The 18,111-nt window shown below is 47.2% G+C and overlaps 1 protein-coding gene across 1 annotated transcript in view; it reads left to right on the forward strand.

Annotated features, from left to right (window-relative positions):
• The first annotated feature begins 7,244 nt into the window (after nucleotides 1-7,244).
• The window catches only part of MTMR10 (myotubularin related protein 10), a 77,871-nt gene continuing 67,004 nt past the window's right edge, over nucleotides 7,245-18,111 (forward strand). The window contains exons 1-2 of the mRNA XM_083183765.1: nucleotides 7,245-7,640; nucleotides 8,337-8,397. Coding sequence (XP_083039891.1) covers nucleotides 7,584-7,640; nucleotides 8,337-8,397 — 118 coding nt within the window. The 5' untranslated portion in view covers nucleotides 7,245-7,583. The remainder of the gene's footprint in view (nucleotides 7,641-8,336; nucleotides 8,398-18,111) is intronic.

Here is an 18,111-nt window from a genome sequence, read left to right on the forward strand (position 1 = left end):
ATGCCCACAGTAGTACAGTCAAATACACATAATGCCCATAGTTGCCCACAATATTAGCGCTGCTTATACACAATGTCCAGTGCGTACCACAGTAGTAGTGCGACTTATACATACAGTAATACTCATAGATGTTGATGGTAGTAGCGTTGCTTACATATAATGTCCATCGTTTCTCACAGTAGCAGTATTGCTTATACATAGTGCCCACAGTTGCCAACAGTAGTAGCGCTAATTATAGAGAACACCCACAGTGGTACTCTCCCAACACACACTTTATTTACCTAATGCTGGCTGGCAGCTCATCCTCTCCTCTTCAGCCTTGTTCCCCTGTAGCTCCACCCCATCATGGGTAGCTATGCCCCCTTTTCAGTCCCTGCTGATGCTGATGTTTTCTCAGGGGGTTTGGAGCCGGGAGGGAGCTTCATGCTGATGCAGCAGCAGCCACAGAGGAGATGACAGCAGCAGAAGGAATGCAGCAGCATCTTCTGCTGAACAGCTAGAGCCCTCTACAAATTGTTGCTCCTGGAGCCAACCTCCCTATGCCCCTGCCTGGTTGCAGTGGCTCCAAGCTACAGAAAATAAAACTGACCTGGGGCAGCCGACTTCTGGATTCCGCAAACTTCGCAGCCCATCGCAAAGAGGCCATGCAGCATACCAATGCAATGCTTACCCTCATGGAATGGTAAGAAAGCTCACGAAAATTGGGTCCCCCTCCCAGCTGCCCAGAAGGTTGCGCAAGCTTCCCGCATTTATCTGACTGCTCCCCACAGCCCCCTTCTCCTCCGGTCAAATACCTGAATCCGCAGCTTTTTTGGGGGGCGGGGCTTGATGATGGTGGGCGGGGCTTGATGATATTGAGCTCAGCTCTGCACCAGAAATGCCACAGAGAGGAGACATTTAATGTCGGCAAGTATGAGCATACCAGAGGAGGAGGGAACACAGAGTTATGGGCTTCGGCCGTAATAAAGGTGTGAGAAAGCATATGGGGATGTTGTAAGAGGCATGTAGGACCTGATGGGTAGGTGAGGGTTATCTTATTCACATTTGAGGAGGTCTGATGTGCATGTAAGGCATGGGTTCTCAAACACAGGGTTCTGTTTACTAAGCATTGGAGAGAGATCAATGGATGGAGATAAAGGGGGTTATTCTGTTTGATTCGTCCTCCATGCTCACGCATGGAAGACCGATGTTGTGGTTGTGTGCATTTCCAATGGAAGTCACCCTGTGACACGGGGGCATTCAGCTGACATCACCGGATGTCAGCTGCCTGCCCAGTTCCTGTCCAGTGTGCATGCAATATAAGTGATCTGAGAGTCACTTAGATATGCGTGCACCTTCCACATCATTCGATGGTCGGCGACCGTCAAATAATGTGGGTGTTTCCCCATAGGCTGCAAACGGATGTTTATGTTAAAAATCCATTTACGGTCTTGCGGGGGAATTCACACTGCAAATGGGGGGCAGCGGCATATGCGAACGGCGGGCTGGTGAAAAATGATATGCAGGGCTGCGAACGAATCAGCGCTGCGTGTCAACCAGAATAACCCCCAAAGTACAAGCCAATTGGCTTCTAACTGATTTCAAACACCTGGCAATTAGGAGCTGGTTGGCTGTTACTTTATCTCTCTCCAAGGCTTAGTACATAGACCCCACAGTCCTCAGGTCTCCAAACAGTTCATGGTTTCCAGGTCACCTGTGGATCACTACTGGGAAATCTTTAGCATTTTCCATATTTGATATTCCTGATTATGTTAATTGACAGACAATATTTTAAGTAACCTAAGAGTTTTAAATTCAAAACTAATCAAAGATGTTTAACTTCTCTTTTTCTACTGTACAACACTCTGGTTGAAGGACAGTCATTGACAGCTACAGTACATACTGCATTAACCAGTCTGGTGTTTTCCAAACCTGGTCCTCAGGAGCCCTAACTGTTCACAAATTCCAGGCCACTTAGCAGATGCACAGGTGTAGAACATTTGTCACAGTTTAAGGATCCAAAGGTGACCTTAAATACATTAATTATGAAGAATCAGTGGTCATCGGTGGGTCCAATCTCAGTACAGCTGCGGTGGTACAGAGGTCCACCGGAGCTTGCTGCAGCACAGGCTGAGTGGTACTAGGCAGGAGCTGCCAGTAGCAGGGCTCCTGTGACAGAACTGATTAACTCTGCAGCTGTAGTGGGTGCACAGCAGAGCTCCGTTAGAAGAGCAGTGGTTACACTTGGTTCCAGCTGTGAACCACACAGGTGCTGCTGTATATGCAGGTGCCCCATTACAGCTTGGAGCCTGGAGGAAAGCGACTCCATTGTCTCTGGGAGTTAGGCACAGGGCCATAATTACCGGTGTGTCGTGGTGCCTTGCCCACAGCGCATAGGCACTGTGGGCGCAGTTCCAACAGCAGCACCCTCACTGGGATTGTCCACACCTTCCGGGCAGCTTCTTCTGTAGCCGTCTAGCTTCAGCTTCCATCCCTCCCTGCTTCCTCCTGCTTATCAGCAAGGGAGTAGGGGGTCTGAATATCGAAGGCTGCAGAAATGGAGGGGAGAGTTTACCATTATTAGGCACTGCCCCTTTATACAGCGATTTGTGGGCCAATTGAGGGGGCGTGGCCTATATGATAGGACTGCTCCTTTGTGAAAATCCTGCTTTTGTCCTGAGCCTGGGGGTCTATGTAAAAGACTGCATCATGACAATGTTAGCCAGGACTGTAACTAGGTATGTGCCAGTGGCCTTGCCTATGCACCATCTCGCAGCACAACTCGCATAACCACTCCAAGCTGCTGATTGCCCATCTGCTCCCCTCCGCTCCCCACTGCTGTTGCCTGCTGTTGACCTGTCCATTCCTGTCAGCTGCCCTCCTCTGTCTGTTGTCCACTGCAAGCTTTGATTGGCTCACCGAGAGGGGAGCAGAAGCGGGCTCTGTGCTAGGCTCTCCAAAGTATATGAAAAGTGTATCATGGGGAAGAGGAGATCGGCAAATGAACAATCAAAAGGTCAAATAGCATGTCAAGCCCAGCATGCCGACATGCTACTAATGCTATTTACAGCATTGTATTCCTGTCAGCTTTACAATTTAAAACATTATAGTAAAGCAACAAAGGACACACACTGGCCACACAATGGGCAGTTAGTAATGAAGGTGAGTTCACAATCAACTGCAGAAAAAAAGTTACAAAATATTGTCACAAAGCAGTTGAAGCATACAGTGTAGTTTGACTCATAATAAACAGATTAATAGGAAGTCTTAAAGCAGTGTACTAGCAGGTTCATGGGGAACAGGAACGCACAGCAGCATTGTTCCCCAGGCTCTCCACCTCAGAATGATGCTAAACAGTATTATGGTACAGTACTGCATACTCACTTGGGGATATTGTGAAAGACATTGTACAGGTTGGGCGCTCTGAACCAGAGCCGGCCCTAGCCTAAATGATGCCCTAGGCAAGATTTTGGCTGGTGCCCCTCTTAGCACCGCGACTAGTTCCGCCTCTGACCCTGCTCCCCTTTCCCAGCACCATCAACCCTCATCATAGCAGTCATCATTTTGGTGCTCCTACCTGCAATATTATAAATAGAAACAGTGCACACATTCGGTGCTCAGCCCAAACAGGGGTGTGTTCTTGCTGGAAAGGGGCATGGCCACACAATAATACCCCCAATTCAAATTATGCCACACAGTAGTGCATCTTTATTCACATTATATCTTGCGATGGTGTCCCTTATTCACGTTACATCACACAGTAGTACCACTTTACCTTATGTACATTACTCCTCACATTATTCACATTATACCCTTAGAAAAAAATCCTGTGAAAATATTGTATTTTAAGCACCTCCATGGCCACACTGCAACCCAGCACAAAGCAGTGTGTGCTGGGCAGAGGAGAAGAGCTGCAGCTGCTGCTGTCACTTAAGTGGAGGGGGCCCAGGGCCCCCACTGGGCCCTTCCATCAGACTTTGGCCTGGGTAATTTGTACCCCCCTACCCCTTTCTCTCGGCACCCCTGATAATACCACACAGTAATGCCCCTTACACATGACACACATTATTAATGTCCTTATAACCATAATGCCCATTACACATTATGCCAACCTTTATTAATGTCCTTCATACACATAATGACACACATAATGCCTGTTACACATATGTCGCACATTATTAATGCATTTATACATGACACACATAATGCCCCTTACACATGTGCCGAACACTATTGCACAAGCAACCCACCCACAGACAGCACTCGCACAGCCGCTAACACTGTGACCTCTGCCTCGGCTTGGATACAGATGTTTCCTCATACATCTTGACTCAATAAGCCATGCAGCTCCTGGCCAGTTCTGCTAACGTTGGGTGCCTTTTTTGCTGAAAATTCATCTTATTTGCATTGTTATGACCAGCACACACAAGGAGCTTCCAATGATTAAAATGATATGCGGCATGCCTATATTCTGTGTGCGACTGTGGCTGTACCTGCATACGGAATGCTATGTTACAGTGATTTCCATGAATACACTATTTCATATGCAGATTCAGCCTCACTCACACACAGGATATAGGCATGCTGCATATCATTTTAATCAGCAGAAGCTGCTGATGCCCCTAGGCATTCCAAATGCCCTAGGCAATTGCCTAGTTTGCCTATGCCTAAGGCCGGCTCTGCTCTGAACGATATCTTGAAAAATTTTGGCCATTGTGTATGGAGGTCGTTCATCAGGGTTATATGTTGTCTGTGCATGCAGCTTTTGAGTGTCTTTCACAAAAAGCTATAGGGGGAGATTCTCTAAACAAGAAATGCGGTAAAAACCCAGTAAACAGGGTTTTTAACGCATTTTGGGATGCTGTAAGAAAAATCTGGCGATGCCCCATAGAAGCCAATGGGCTTCTACCGCATCCCACCGCCGCCCCGCAACGACCCCCCGCCGCCCCGCACGGACCCCCACCTCCCCGCATCGCCCCCTCCCCTGTGTCCGGGCAGCACAGAGCAGTGCTGCCCGGACCTGTGACCTCCTCCCTGCACTGATCCTCTTCCGGGTGCAGGGAGGAGGTCACAGGTCTGGGCAGCACTGCTCTGTGCTGCCCGGACACAGGTGAGGGGGGAGGGGGCGATGCGGGGAGGTGGGGGTCCGTGTGGGGCAGCGGGGGGTCGTTGCGGGCCGGGTGTGTGAGGGAGGGGGGAGCCGCCGGGACCTGCTGGGACCCGGTGACACTCACCGCAAAGGACAGCTCTTAATGCAAGAGCTATCCTTTGCTATAATTATCGCATATGTTAGAACATATGCGATAATTATAAATGCGATGGGCGGCGAAGGGGGGCGGAGATTCTTAGAGAATCTCCCCCATAGACTCTATCTAGATCATTCATCGCTCATCATTCGTTGTTCATTATATCATTCAGTGTATGCACAATATTGTTTGTCCAGGACACTGGAAAGTTCAAGGGAAAGCGTTCACCAATATCTTTCACTGCACACATCGTCTAGTACAGGCATGTCCAAACTATGTCCCTCCGGCTGATACTACAAGTCCAATCATGCCTTGCCACAGTTTTGCTATTAGGGAATGCTAAAACTGTGGCAAGGCATGATGGGATGTGTAGTTTCACAACAGCAGGAGGGCCACAGTTTGGACATGCCCGGTCTAGTATGTATATGCACCTTAACTATGCAGCCCACGGACACTGAATATGTTATGGTAACAAACATGCAGCGGTGCACGAACAAATTTTTTGTTAAAAGGTATTTGTGTGTGCCAAAGGTACGGGACAACGAATGGGATCAGAATCGGTGATAATATGCATGCTGTGTGACACTTTTCATCCAATTTGTTTGCCTGGCATTGGAATCTGATGAAAAGGGCCCAAATCAGATTAGTGTATGGGCACCTTAAAGCTGCTGTCTTAAAATGAAGGGACTGCCGCAGATACCTTTACTATATGCTATGGTCTCTTCTTCATACATTTGGGTGATGCAGCCAGAATAGTATTACTGAAAATAAATATAGGGCCAAATGTAATAGGGTGAGAGTGTCAGAAAGTGAGAGATTTTGGGAGAGTTTTCCCCTTCTTTTTAAAGCAGCAATCAATTACACTGCAAAACCAGGTTGATTTTGCCATGTAATTGATTGCTGCTTTAAAAAATATGGGAAAACTAGTGGCTGTTCCCACTTGACCAATATAATACCATGTATTCTGCAGTTTTACAATATAATATTTTAAAAAAAATAATTTATGTAGATTATTTAAACGTGTTTGTGTATGTACAGACACAGCTCATTTAACTGTATTCCTTTCCTACAACTAGGTCATTAAATATATAATATACCACACTCTAAAGGCCTATACACACTAGATGATATGAACAATGTTCAATAAAGTCAGTGTTTTCTCTAAACTCCCGGGCACATGATATTGAGCAAACACTCTGAGTGATATCGGTAAACGATATCGTTCATTAATGTCACCTGGATCCGCTGTACATGCAGGTCATTGGCTATATATCCAAATTGACCTGCATGTTCAGCAGACGGAAGGGGTTGTCAACAATACGCAGGAGCATCCACCATTAACTATATTGAGTATACACACTAGTGCAGTGGTTCCGAAACTGTGTGCCGTGGCACCCTTGGTGGAGCAAGACCAAATCACATTTTTTTTGTCATTGTAATAGGCAAAACCAGTGCTGGTAGCTGCACATTATAAACTATGTGGAAGAACAGAAGTGAATCCTGTCCCTCTCCACATAATTAGACTTAAGGGTGACATATAAACATAATTTTCTAAATTCAATATGTTTTTCTAAATTAGAAGCTTTAATCATAGTGGTGCTGTGAAAAAAATTATATTACTCCAGGGTGTATCAGAACCACACCACTAGTGATTAGATGATTATGATATTGTAAAATATATCTCTCAAAAGGCCCTTTCGAAACGATATCTTTTACAAAATCCACTAGTGTGTATGGGCCTTGTCAGGGTGCAGATAAGCCTGAGATATTTAATGACTATTACAAATGGGATATGAGTGACATATGGTGATATGTAATTATATAAGTCCAGAGTGGAGTAACCTTAAATGTTAATAAATAATTATTATTTCTTGAAGGGATAATTATTAATTGTGTTTGAATCTGTGTTGTGAGTGTAAAACATACCGTAGAAAAGGAAACTGCATAGTCCACTGCGCGTCCAGGCGACGAACTTCTGATTTTTTGACGTGCAATATACATCTTTGACGCTAGATGGCAACGCAGAACGCCAAAGGGAACGTGTGAATGGTTCCTCTGCACATGTGCACAGACCAGGAGAAGAAAGGGACTCACAGGAAATCAGTGACTGAGAATGCAAATACACAGTGCGTGTGGGAGTGAGACACACAGAGGGAGAGGGAAATGTCTGGCCTGAGATACAACAAAAGCCAGAAGATTCCAGCCATGGAGCACTGCAGACTGCATCAGTCCCGGGAGGATCACTGAACCTGCAAGGATCACACTGGGAACCAGAGCAATAGCCACTGGTCGCGCTTCCTGCTCCAGCAGGGATCACATCTACCATCTATTGGCAGAACACTTGTTCCTACCTCCACGATGTTTTCTATAAAACAGTCTAAACCCTCATTTAGATCTTACCTCCTGCCACCCCAGGTACTGTATATGGCTTTACACATAAATCATCTGTATGGTCTGTCCAGTTAGTCTATGGTCCTGTATAGTGCTATAAGGGGAGTGCTGTATACTGTAGTACTATAAGAGGAGTGTTGTGTGTAGTGTAGTACTAGAAGAGGAGTGCTGTGTAGTGCTGCAGGGGTGTGCTGTGTAGTGCTGCAGGGGGAGTGCTGTATACTGTAGTACTATAAGAGGAGTGCTGTGTAGTGCTATAATGAGAGTGCTATGTAGTGTAGTACTATAAGAGGAGTGCTGTGTAGTGCGATAACCAGAGTGCTGTATACTGTAGTTCTATAAGAGGAGTTCTGTATGGTGCTACAGGGGTGTGTTGTGTAGGCATGTAGTGTTACGGGGGAGCGCTGTATAGTGTTACGGGGGAGCGCTGTATAGTGCTACGGGGGAGCGCTGTGTAGTGCTACGGGGGAGCGCTGTGTAGTGCTATGGGGGAGCGCTGTTTAGTGCTACGGGGGAGTGCTATATTATTTTAAATGAAGGATGAAGATGGGACAGGCCTGTGGCAGTGCTGTTCGTGTAACTTCTTATTCAGTTCCAAGGAGTTTATGAAAGGGTATTGTAACCTACCTGCGTGCTATGGGCAGCTGTAACCTACCTGCGTGCTATGGGCAGCTGTAACCTACCTGCCATATTCTCACACTCTTCTTCAATGTCTTACAGCATGAAGATAAACTCAGCCCAGAAACCAAAATTAAGAAGCTGAAGCCTGTGTTACTGCCAGGTAAGTGCTGGGAGATGTGGGTCTGGGTTGCATACAGTGTGATGCCTGTCCCTGTGTCAGGTGTAATGGCTTGCATCAGGTGCTGACAGGTTCGGCTCCGCTCCACTTTATCTGTGTAAATATGGTAAATAAAGAAGTTGAGAATGCAAATACAGCTGCCTGTCAGGATGTCAGCACAACCAGCTCCACTAACATTCTTCATAGGAATGCTGCAGTATATCCAGCTGATGCCAAGATAAGGGGAACGTGTACTGATCAGGAAGAAAATCACAAACTTTTCTTGCTATGGGCATCTGTGCATTACCATTTTAAGCAGATATTAGAACAATTCTGCGAAAACTCTTTGAGCCTTTGCTGACCTATTATACCTATGCAAATAATTGACTTAACACCCCCAAACCAAATAGTAGAACGGCAGTGCCATCGGGTCCCCAGAGATGAAATTCCTGAATGAACAGTTAGAGCAGTAATAATGCAGGCCTGGCCAATATGTAGCTCTCCAGCTATTGTGAAACTACACATCCCAGCATTCCCTGCAACAAGATGAGCTATTTCTAATAGCAACACTGTGCCTGTGCATGCTGGCACTTTTAGTTTCACAGCAGCTGTTAACTATTTGGTATAGATACAGATAGGTCAGATTGGTATAGGTCAGTGGCGTAAGTTCGTCCCAGGTGCCCGGAGGCAAGATGAATGTTGGTGCCCCCCCATACACACACTTTATTATATATAATGCAATATGCTACGGTGCCACTGACTTCAGCATATATTTATGGTTAAACTTACTCTTACTCCCTCCTTCCTTGCTCCTCTACCTCCATCTGTCACCCCTCCGCCTCACCATCGACTGTTCAACCCTACACCTCTCACTCCGTCCACCTCTTTGTCCCCATTACCACTGCACCTCTTACTCTTTCCTTCCCTGCACCTTTCTGCCCCCCTGTCACCTCTCATTCCCTCCTCCCCTGCACCTGTCCTTCCGTCTGTCACCCCCACCCCCCACATCTCCTTTGACCTCTCACTCCTTGCACCTCTCTATTGACCTATCCCTTCTTCACCTTTCTCTTCCTCCACCTCTCCGTCCCCCTTTCACCCTCCTTTCCTGCACCTTTCCGTCCCCCTGAACTTCTCAATGCCATCTTCCATGCACCTCTCTGGTCTCCTCTGCACTCACCCCTCCTCGTACAGTGTCTTGGGTGCCCTTCAAAAAGGTCACCAGGTGTTGGTGTGATAAGAGAAGTCATTTGAAGAGCGCTAGAATAGCTTTGGCTTCTCTTTAGTGAAACATTGTTTATCAGCTGCTACATTTTGGACTCCTGGTTCACCAAACCTTACAACATATGACTTGTTTGCAGAGTCAAACATTTTGAGTTTTGCAGGTCCAAAACATTGGTGGAGAGCTTTAACTATTGAGTAATTGTCGAGTTTAGTGCCTGGAGGATAAGGACAATAATATGTCAGCAAGGGTCAACAATCAGTACGCAGCTGGAGTTCTACTGGTTATCTCCTCATTTTCAGCACTTCTTTCAGTAATAACTAAATGCAGTACTGACAGAGTAGGCAGCACGGTGCTGTAGCTCCCTCCGAAATAAATCCTGTTTACCTAGTGACAAACTCACGCTGGTGTGTACCCCTCTACCCCTGGTACCTTTAGCCCCGGTGTCCGGCATGAAGCACAGTAGCGGTGCCTTGCCTATGTGTGCGCTTGTTGCATACCCGATCCGCAGCTTGCTGTGGGAACTCTGCCAGGACATCTCCTTTGCGCTCCTCTACTGTGGCTTCTGTCTCTGGTCCCGGCAGGTGAGTGTGCATCAGGGCGGAGTGGAGCCGTCCAGCTCCTGGTGCAGTAACCTCTCATAGAATTTGACGGCAGATAAGAACCATTTGGCCCATCTAGTCTGCCCCTTTTTTTTTTACCCTTCAGGTACCCTTTTTTTACCCTTCAGGTTTTACCCTTTCCTCGCTGCAGTGGCATAACTAGAAATTTTTCTCCCCCTGCCAAAAAAAATTCCAGCGCGCCCCCTATTTTTTGGTAAAGCGGCACAATTAAACTAAAAATAAAAACAGTAACTGCTTTATTCTGTCAGTCGGGCCTGGGACGTGCATCCTGACATGCAGCAGGCGAAGGAATTCAGCAGCAGGTGCCACACTACTGTTTCAGGTTTTTCCCTGTATGCTGGGTGCAGACTCTACAGCATGGTGGAAGGGCAGCAGGCAGGCTGCTGGAGCGCACACAGAGCTCCTGCCACCTGCTCCATGAGAGCACTGTGAGCAGGGGCGGTTCCCTACAAAAAACAGGGGGGCACCATGAATAGGGATGATATGGTTGCAGAGGGAGTTAGATTGTGGCACCGTTCTCTGGGCACCATGGCACAGTGGTAGCGCTCAGTGAAAACATGTGTGGGTACCAGAGACCCCTCATCTTATATAAATTGGGGTCCCACACATTATTCTTTTGAGCTTATTTTTCGTGAAAAAAGAGGGAATTAGAGAAAGAGATAGAGGTGTGAGAGAGACATGTCATATAGAGAAAAGGGAAGGAACAAGAGAGGGAGGAGTGCGAGACTAGGGCAGAGAGAGATAAAGAGATAGGTAAGATGGAGGGACAGTGAGAGAAGGAGTAGGGGGAGGGGAGTATGGGAGAGAAAGAGGAGATAGAGATAGATCTGCCAGGCAGATAGAGGGTGATAGAGATGCGGTGGGAGAGAGAGAGAGAAAAGGTGATGGAGAGGAAAGAGATAGCGTGGGGGGGGGGGGATAGAGAGATGGAGACAGGTGAGAGAGAGCGAGAGAGGTGAGACGAAGGGATGGGGGAGGTAAGTGGAGAAGGTGAGAGCTGGTGATGTGACAGGCTTAGACAAGAGGGGGTGAGGCGACAGGCTTAGGCGAGAGGGAGTGAGGTGATGGGCTGAGACGAGAGGGGACAGGGCAAGACGACTGACTAAGATGAGAGGGGGCGAGACAATGTACTATGGTGAGAGGGGGAGAGGTGATGGGCTGCAGTAAGAAGGGGGAGGTGATGGGCTGCGAAAAGAAGGGGCGAGGTGATGGGCTGTGGTAAGAAGGGCCGAATTGACATGCTGTGGTAAGAAGGGGCGAGGTGACGGGCTGCCGTGAGAAGGGGCGAGGTGACGGGCTGCCGTGAGAAGGGACAAGGTGACGGGTTGAGGTGAGAAGGGGCGAGGTGACGGGCTGCCGTGAGAAGGGACAATGTGACGGGCTGCGGTGAGAAGGGACAAGGTGACGGGCTGCGGTGAGAAGGGACAAGGTGACGGGCTGCGGTGAGAAGGGACAAGGTGATGGGCTGCGGTGAGAAGGGACAAGGTGACGGGCTGCTGTGAGAAGGGACAAGGTGACGGGCTGCAGTGAGAAGGGTCAAGGTGACAGGCTGAGGTGAGAAGGGTCGAGGGGACAGGCTGAGGTGACGGGCTGAGGTGAGAAGGGGCGAGGTGATGGGCTGAGGTGAGAAGGTGCGAGGTGGCGGGCTGAGGCAAAAAGGGGCGAGGCAATGGAATACGGTGAGAGGGGGAGAGGTAATGGGCTGTGGTAAGAAGGGGGGGAGGTGACGGGCTGCAAAAAGAAGGGGGGAGGTGACGGGCTGTGGTAAGAAGGGTCGAGGTGACAGGCTGCAGAAAGAAGGGGCGATGTGGCTGGCTGTGGTAAGAAGGGGTGATGTGACTGGCTGCGGTAAGAAGGGGCGAGGTGACGGTTTGCGGTGAGAAGGGCAGCGGTGAGAAGGGGCGAGGTGACGGGCTGAGGTAAAAAGGGACGAGGTGACGGGTTGAGGTGAGAAGGGGCAAGGTGATGGGCTGAGGTGAGAAGGGATGGGCTGAGGTAAGAAGGGGCGAGGTGGCGGGCTGAGGCAAGAAGGGGCGAGGTGGCAGGATGAGGTGAGAAGGGGCGGGATGAGGTGAGAAGGGGTGAGATGAAGTGAGATGAAGTGAGAATGGGCGAGGTGGCGGTATAAAGCGAGGTGATGGGCTGAGTTGAGAACGGGCGAGGTAGCGGGATGAGGTGAGAAGAGGGTGAGGTGGCGGGATGAGGAGATGGGCTGAGGCAAGAAGGGGAAGAGGGGCATGCTGACAGGGGGTGAGGTCACAGTGATGAAATGGGGCGAGGTGGCAGAGGGTGAGTCGAGAGGGGTACAGGAGAAGGTAGGAAGAGGAAGCAGATCTATTCCCACTGGCATTGGGTGGCTTACAGGGGCCAGCCTCTGCTGGCTGTCGCTGCTCACCTCATACTGGCCTTTGGCTACCGCTTCTCATGTGGTCTTGGCCGCCGCTGCCCTTATCATCGTCCCCGGCTGCTGGCTGCCTCAATGCCGTTAATAACCTGCTCCCACCAGCGCCTACGTTCCCGGCCACTCCTGCTCCCTGCCTCTGCTGCTCTTCTCACTGTGCCCGGCCTCCGGCGCTGCTGCTACTCTCCTGCTCCCCGGCGCCAGGGACTGGACCGGACACGTCCAACATTTCCACCTCCACACGGCGCACGGGGACTGAGGAGGAGGGGGGAAGCACCAGCCGCCAGAGCTCATCAGCCTCTTCCAGCAGCAGCAGCTGCTGCAGAAGCGCAGCGAGTTATACTGATAATAAAAAAAAAACTGAAAATGACAGGGATGACCCTGCGGCTCCCCCCCGCACCATCTTTATTGGGGGGGGGGGGGGCACTTTGTCTTACAGGGGCTCAGGCGTCTCCGGCTTGACTCCCAGGAGGCAATGGAGCCAGTGCCCCCTTTAAGGCTGGCGCCCGGCGGCAGATGACTCCATTGCCTCCGGGAGTTCCGCCACTGGTATAGGTGCATACCTCCCAACATGACCCACTCCAGGATCAACATAATGCTCTGTTCCTGGACTCCCCTCTTAATTTATTACTGCTATCTCTATCACCTGTGGTGATCCGGTTAATGGATAAGAAAGGTATTTCAACACAGGTAATGGCAGTCCTAAATTATGGCGGAAGACAAGGACTAGAGCATTCTGTTCCTTCTGGAGAGCGTCACATTGGAAGGTATGTAGATGGCATTTAAGGTTTTTCTGATGATACATATTAACAGTTTTGTACACAGTGCAAAACGTTCCATTGTGCTTTACAATTGGAAATACGGATAAAAAAAAAACTTGAAGGTTACAGGCAGTCAAAAACAAGTGTGCATGTGCTGTGATTGCTTAGGATAGGTTTATGAAGGTTAAGGGGGCGGTTCTGGAATCTGATACTGCTTTGTTTAAAAAAAATAGCCAGAAGTTGTCCTTTGATTACTGCCATATTTTCAAAGTCACTGATTTGGATCTAGAAATAAACTGTCCTGCTAACAGTGTACCACAGCATGCTTGTTATGAGTTCTTCCAATACCACTGATAATCCTGATTCTCTCAATATGCATCTACTTCATGGTGTTATAAGTTAGCACTTTATACACACAGCTGATAAAATGTGTTGGACGTTATCTTTTGGGGAATATTCACTTTACATTATCATATTACAGCACAAATGAAGCTAGTATGAAGAGATTACCAACCAGGCATGTCCTAACCTATTTATATTTATTTATCTGTTTACATATCACACTGGGCCAGATGCACTAAGCTTCAAAAATTGATAAAGTGGAGAGTGATAAACAACCAGCCAATCAGCTCCTACCTGTCATTTTTCAACCTCAGCGTGTAACATGACAGGTAGGAGCTGGTTGTTTATCACTATCCATTTTATCACATTTGAAGCTTAGTGCATCTGGCTCACTGTCTTTATGTTTGACAATAAAAACAAATGAAATCCATTGTAGTCTTTGTTTTTCATCCCATTGTATATAACACAATATCATCCACTTTAGTTGCTCAATCTCGGCAAAGCTGGTAGAACACTAGATTTTAACTATTTATCACTCTCAATCATTTGAATAGATAAGATTTATTATTATTTTAAGGTCAGTGTTTAATTCTGCTTGCATAGCTACTAGAAAGATGCTTCAACGTTAAACTGTCCACTGTTTCAATGTTCACTAGAGGCTGATTTCTTGTTCTTTTTAATCCTTTTTCCTGAAAGTAAACCCCTTGTTCCCACCATGATATCAGGGTTCCTTCTCTTTGACATGCTCATTTGACTGACCAATTGAGAGTTGCAGCAAAGAGATTGTACTTCCCATTGGCTCTCTTGATCGCACTTTGGGGGGGATGTTCTAACATCCGCACCCCAGCTCCGCCCCCTATCGCCGCCCATCGCATTCATAATTATCGCGGGTCCCATCAGGACCTGGCGGCTCCCCCCTCCCTCCCTTACCCGGCTGCTTGCTGCTGCTGCTGCGGGGGGCTGTCTCTCCTCCTCCCTGCACCCGGAAGAGGATCAGTGCAGGGAGGAGGAGGTCACAGGTCCGGGCAGCACAGCTCTGTGCTGCCCAAACACAGGTGAGGGTGGCAGGGGTCCGTGCGGGGCAGCGGTGGATCGGTGCGGCGGAGGTCGTGTTAGAAGCCCATAGGCTTCTATAGGGCATCGCCAGATTTTTCTGTCGATTCCCCCCTACCGCAGTAATCCAGCGGGTAATGCTTAGTGCATCCCAAAATGCAGTAAAAACCTGATAACGGGGTTTTTACCGCATTTTTAGCTTAGAGAATCTCCCCCTTTAAAAGGTTGAAAATAATAGATTTGCAACAGACTTTTGCCCAGGAAAAATGGCTGCACTGAAAAACCCTCATGTCTCCTGCTAAAGGAATCTCCAAGGGGTTTGGTTCATTGGGTTGACATGGAAACAAGGATGACACACAAACAGTTTTTTTTGGGGGGGGGGGTCATTTTTTATCCTGTAGCACATAAAACCACAATTAGCATAACTCATCCCCTCTCATGGCTCGATTCGCTTGCCATTCTACCGTTCCTAGGGGATTATTCAGACCTGATTGTTGCTGTGTGTAATTGCAGCAGCCTGCGATTGGATAGTCGTCGTCCAGACGAGTGAAAACCTGCCCTTTTGTAAGTCTCCAAATGACCTGTGAAAAGATCGGCGGTCAGCTGCTTATGCAACTCACCATCTAATGTTTTTCCTAGTCTGTGCAAGTGAGCATAATTCTGACCCTTCCACAACTCTGTGATAGTAACAGACTGATCGAGGCCAGAGATGATGTCACACAACCTCACTTAAAACGCCTTGGCACACCTGCATTTTTTTCCAACACTACCAGAAAATGGCCAGTTACCACCAGCAAATGACGACTTTCTGTCAGTCATGGTCAAGATTTTTGTCTTGATTTAAGGCCTCAATGCACTTGTGCGATTTCGGCCCTTTTTACTCAATGTTCACACATCGGCCCGATAAATGCATTAAGTGCCAAATTATACTGTATGTGTTTTCTTTTGCTTTTGTGAGGTGTTTAATTTATTGAGGTTTGCCTTTGTTTATTTATTTATTTTTTGTCAATGTGAATTTTCTCTATTAACCCTCAGTAGGAGGGATTAATTGTTTTATGTCTGATTGGTGCCCGTTTTAGTTTTAAGTGAGTGACTCCCCTTCCCTGCTATTTCCAGTCGGGTGTCATTGTGCAGCACCGGATTCTTTGTGATTCTGATCCGATGCACATTGAATTAGAGCCAGAGATTGTCACTGCTGCAGTAAGGATTCGTCATATCCTGCAGTGGTGAATGGGATCGCATGCGATACATCGTATGCAAAATTACCCCATACGATGTGTCGCATACGGTCCAGCTGCCGGGTCAGTTGCCGGGGTGTGGCATGCTAGAATCGCCTAGGGTATGGCCACCTTTACTGTAATAAGGACTTTTTAATAATGATGTATTGGTTGAATAAGTTGGTTGAATGAGTCTGATATAATGTATATCACAGATGAGAGATTTTGTTTCCTTGATGTTTCCCTTTAAGCAGCATGCACTTGGTGGGGGGTGAGAGGGCAATAACATTAAACCTATTTGTATTGTAACCGCTTCCATCCTATTCTGCAAACAAGCACACATGTATTATACACAGTGTGTTCTCGGCAGTCCTGTTTTTTTGTATGAAAGTTGTGTGTTTTGTTTATTTTCTATTTCACATGCTCCTGTTCTTTGCATAGTATAATTTAAGGCTATAGCCTTCGAAGGTTTATCATACATTATTTTTTGTATAAAATTATATCAGAATGAAGGGGCTGACTACATTCACTTTGTTCAAGTACTTATTTTTGCTTTATGCTCTACATCAGGGGTGGCCAAACTGGTCCTGAAGATCGGTCCACATTCTCCAAATCCCCTAGCTGGTTCACAGCTGTATTCATTACTAACTGTCACATTTTCAAACCTGCTGCATTCATTCCTACTATAGATCCACAGGTTGCCTGAAAAACATGAACTGTTGGTAGATCTTGAGGACAGGTTTGTCCACTCCTGCCCTACATGTATGCCAAGTGTGTCACTTCTAAGGGGGAGATGTATCAAACATCAAAGATAAGGTTCCAACCAATCAGTTCCTGTAATTTTTGAGACGCAGCCTGTAACATGACTGTTAGGAGCTTACTGGCTGGTATTTTATCTCTGTTCAAGGTTTCATACATATCACCGTAAATCAGCCATCCTGCCTATGGATATTATTATTATTATTATTATTATTATTATTATTGAAAATTGCTATGCTTCCCAGCAGGAGGCTGCTTTGTTTTGATCACACCTCCCTCTAAAATGCCACACAGCGCAGGGTGAGACCAGCCTGTGTGCTGTTGGTTAATGGGGTAGACACAAGAGGGTCAATGGTAAAGCCGCAAGCTGCAGTCATGGACCTTTTAGCTCCTTATTGACCCTTCTGCAAAACTGAACTCCCTTTGCTGCAATCACCATTTAATGTGGCACAAAAGCTGTAAGCTCCCCATCCAGGCAGCTGTGCCCCCATAGATGAATTAGTTGGCTGCTATACCACTGTTTAGTGGGCACAAAGAAGTGAATACTAATGGGGCCTACACACGGGGTGTTTTGTAAGTGATCTGGCTAGATCGCTTAGAAAATGCCCGTACATCGCTCTGTGTGTAATAGCGATGCGTGCCCCGCGCATCACTATTGCCTGGCAATATCAGATCCAGCGTGCTCACCAGAGAACACTAGCACTGGCAGATAGCACGGCACACATCACTGGCACATCGCTTTGCAGTTCTGTGTGCTAAGCGATCTAGCATCGCTCAGAAAAATCTCCCCGTGTAGTAGCCCCATTAGTTCATTAAAAATCAGTGATTTAAAAAAAAAAAAAAAGGTCTTTCACGCACTGTTTGCCTTCATACTTAACCTTTTGTTGCCGATTTTTCCTCCTGTGTCATTCAAGGCATGTAGTATATGTGGAACATTATTAATGGATGTTCTGAAGCCTATTTTCAGCCAGAGGGTACACCACTGGATGATTCATGTAGGAAATGAAAGGTTAGAGATGTAGAGCTGGGGTAGGGATTTGTGGTGAGCTGCTGCTTTTACTGTTACGCAAAGAAATTTAGACCATTTTTAAAGGTCTTGCTGTAAGTAATGAAAATAAGTCCTGCATCCCCTTATTCTGCTTCTATAAGTATTTCCACTCGCTATGAAATATACCTTTTGTGTTTGGGCTGATTAATGCGATCAGAATATCAGGCTTGTAAAATCGTTCTAAAGTCCTACTTCCATGGTAGGTTTTCGGGATAGCACATATGACTTAATTAGTATCTCTGTTATTTTTATTTATCCATCTATGCTCAAGCCTGGATATCATTAAAACCATGG

The sequence above is a fragment of the Crinia signifera genome, chromosome 4 (genome assembly GCF_055691185.1).
Source record: "Crinia signifera chromosome 4, ASM5569118v1, whole genome shotgun sequence".
Classification (NCBI taxonomy): domain Eukaryota; kingdom Metazoa; phylum Chordata; class Amphibia; order Anura; family Myobatrachidae; genus Crinia; species Crinia signifera.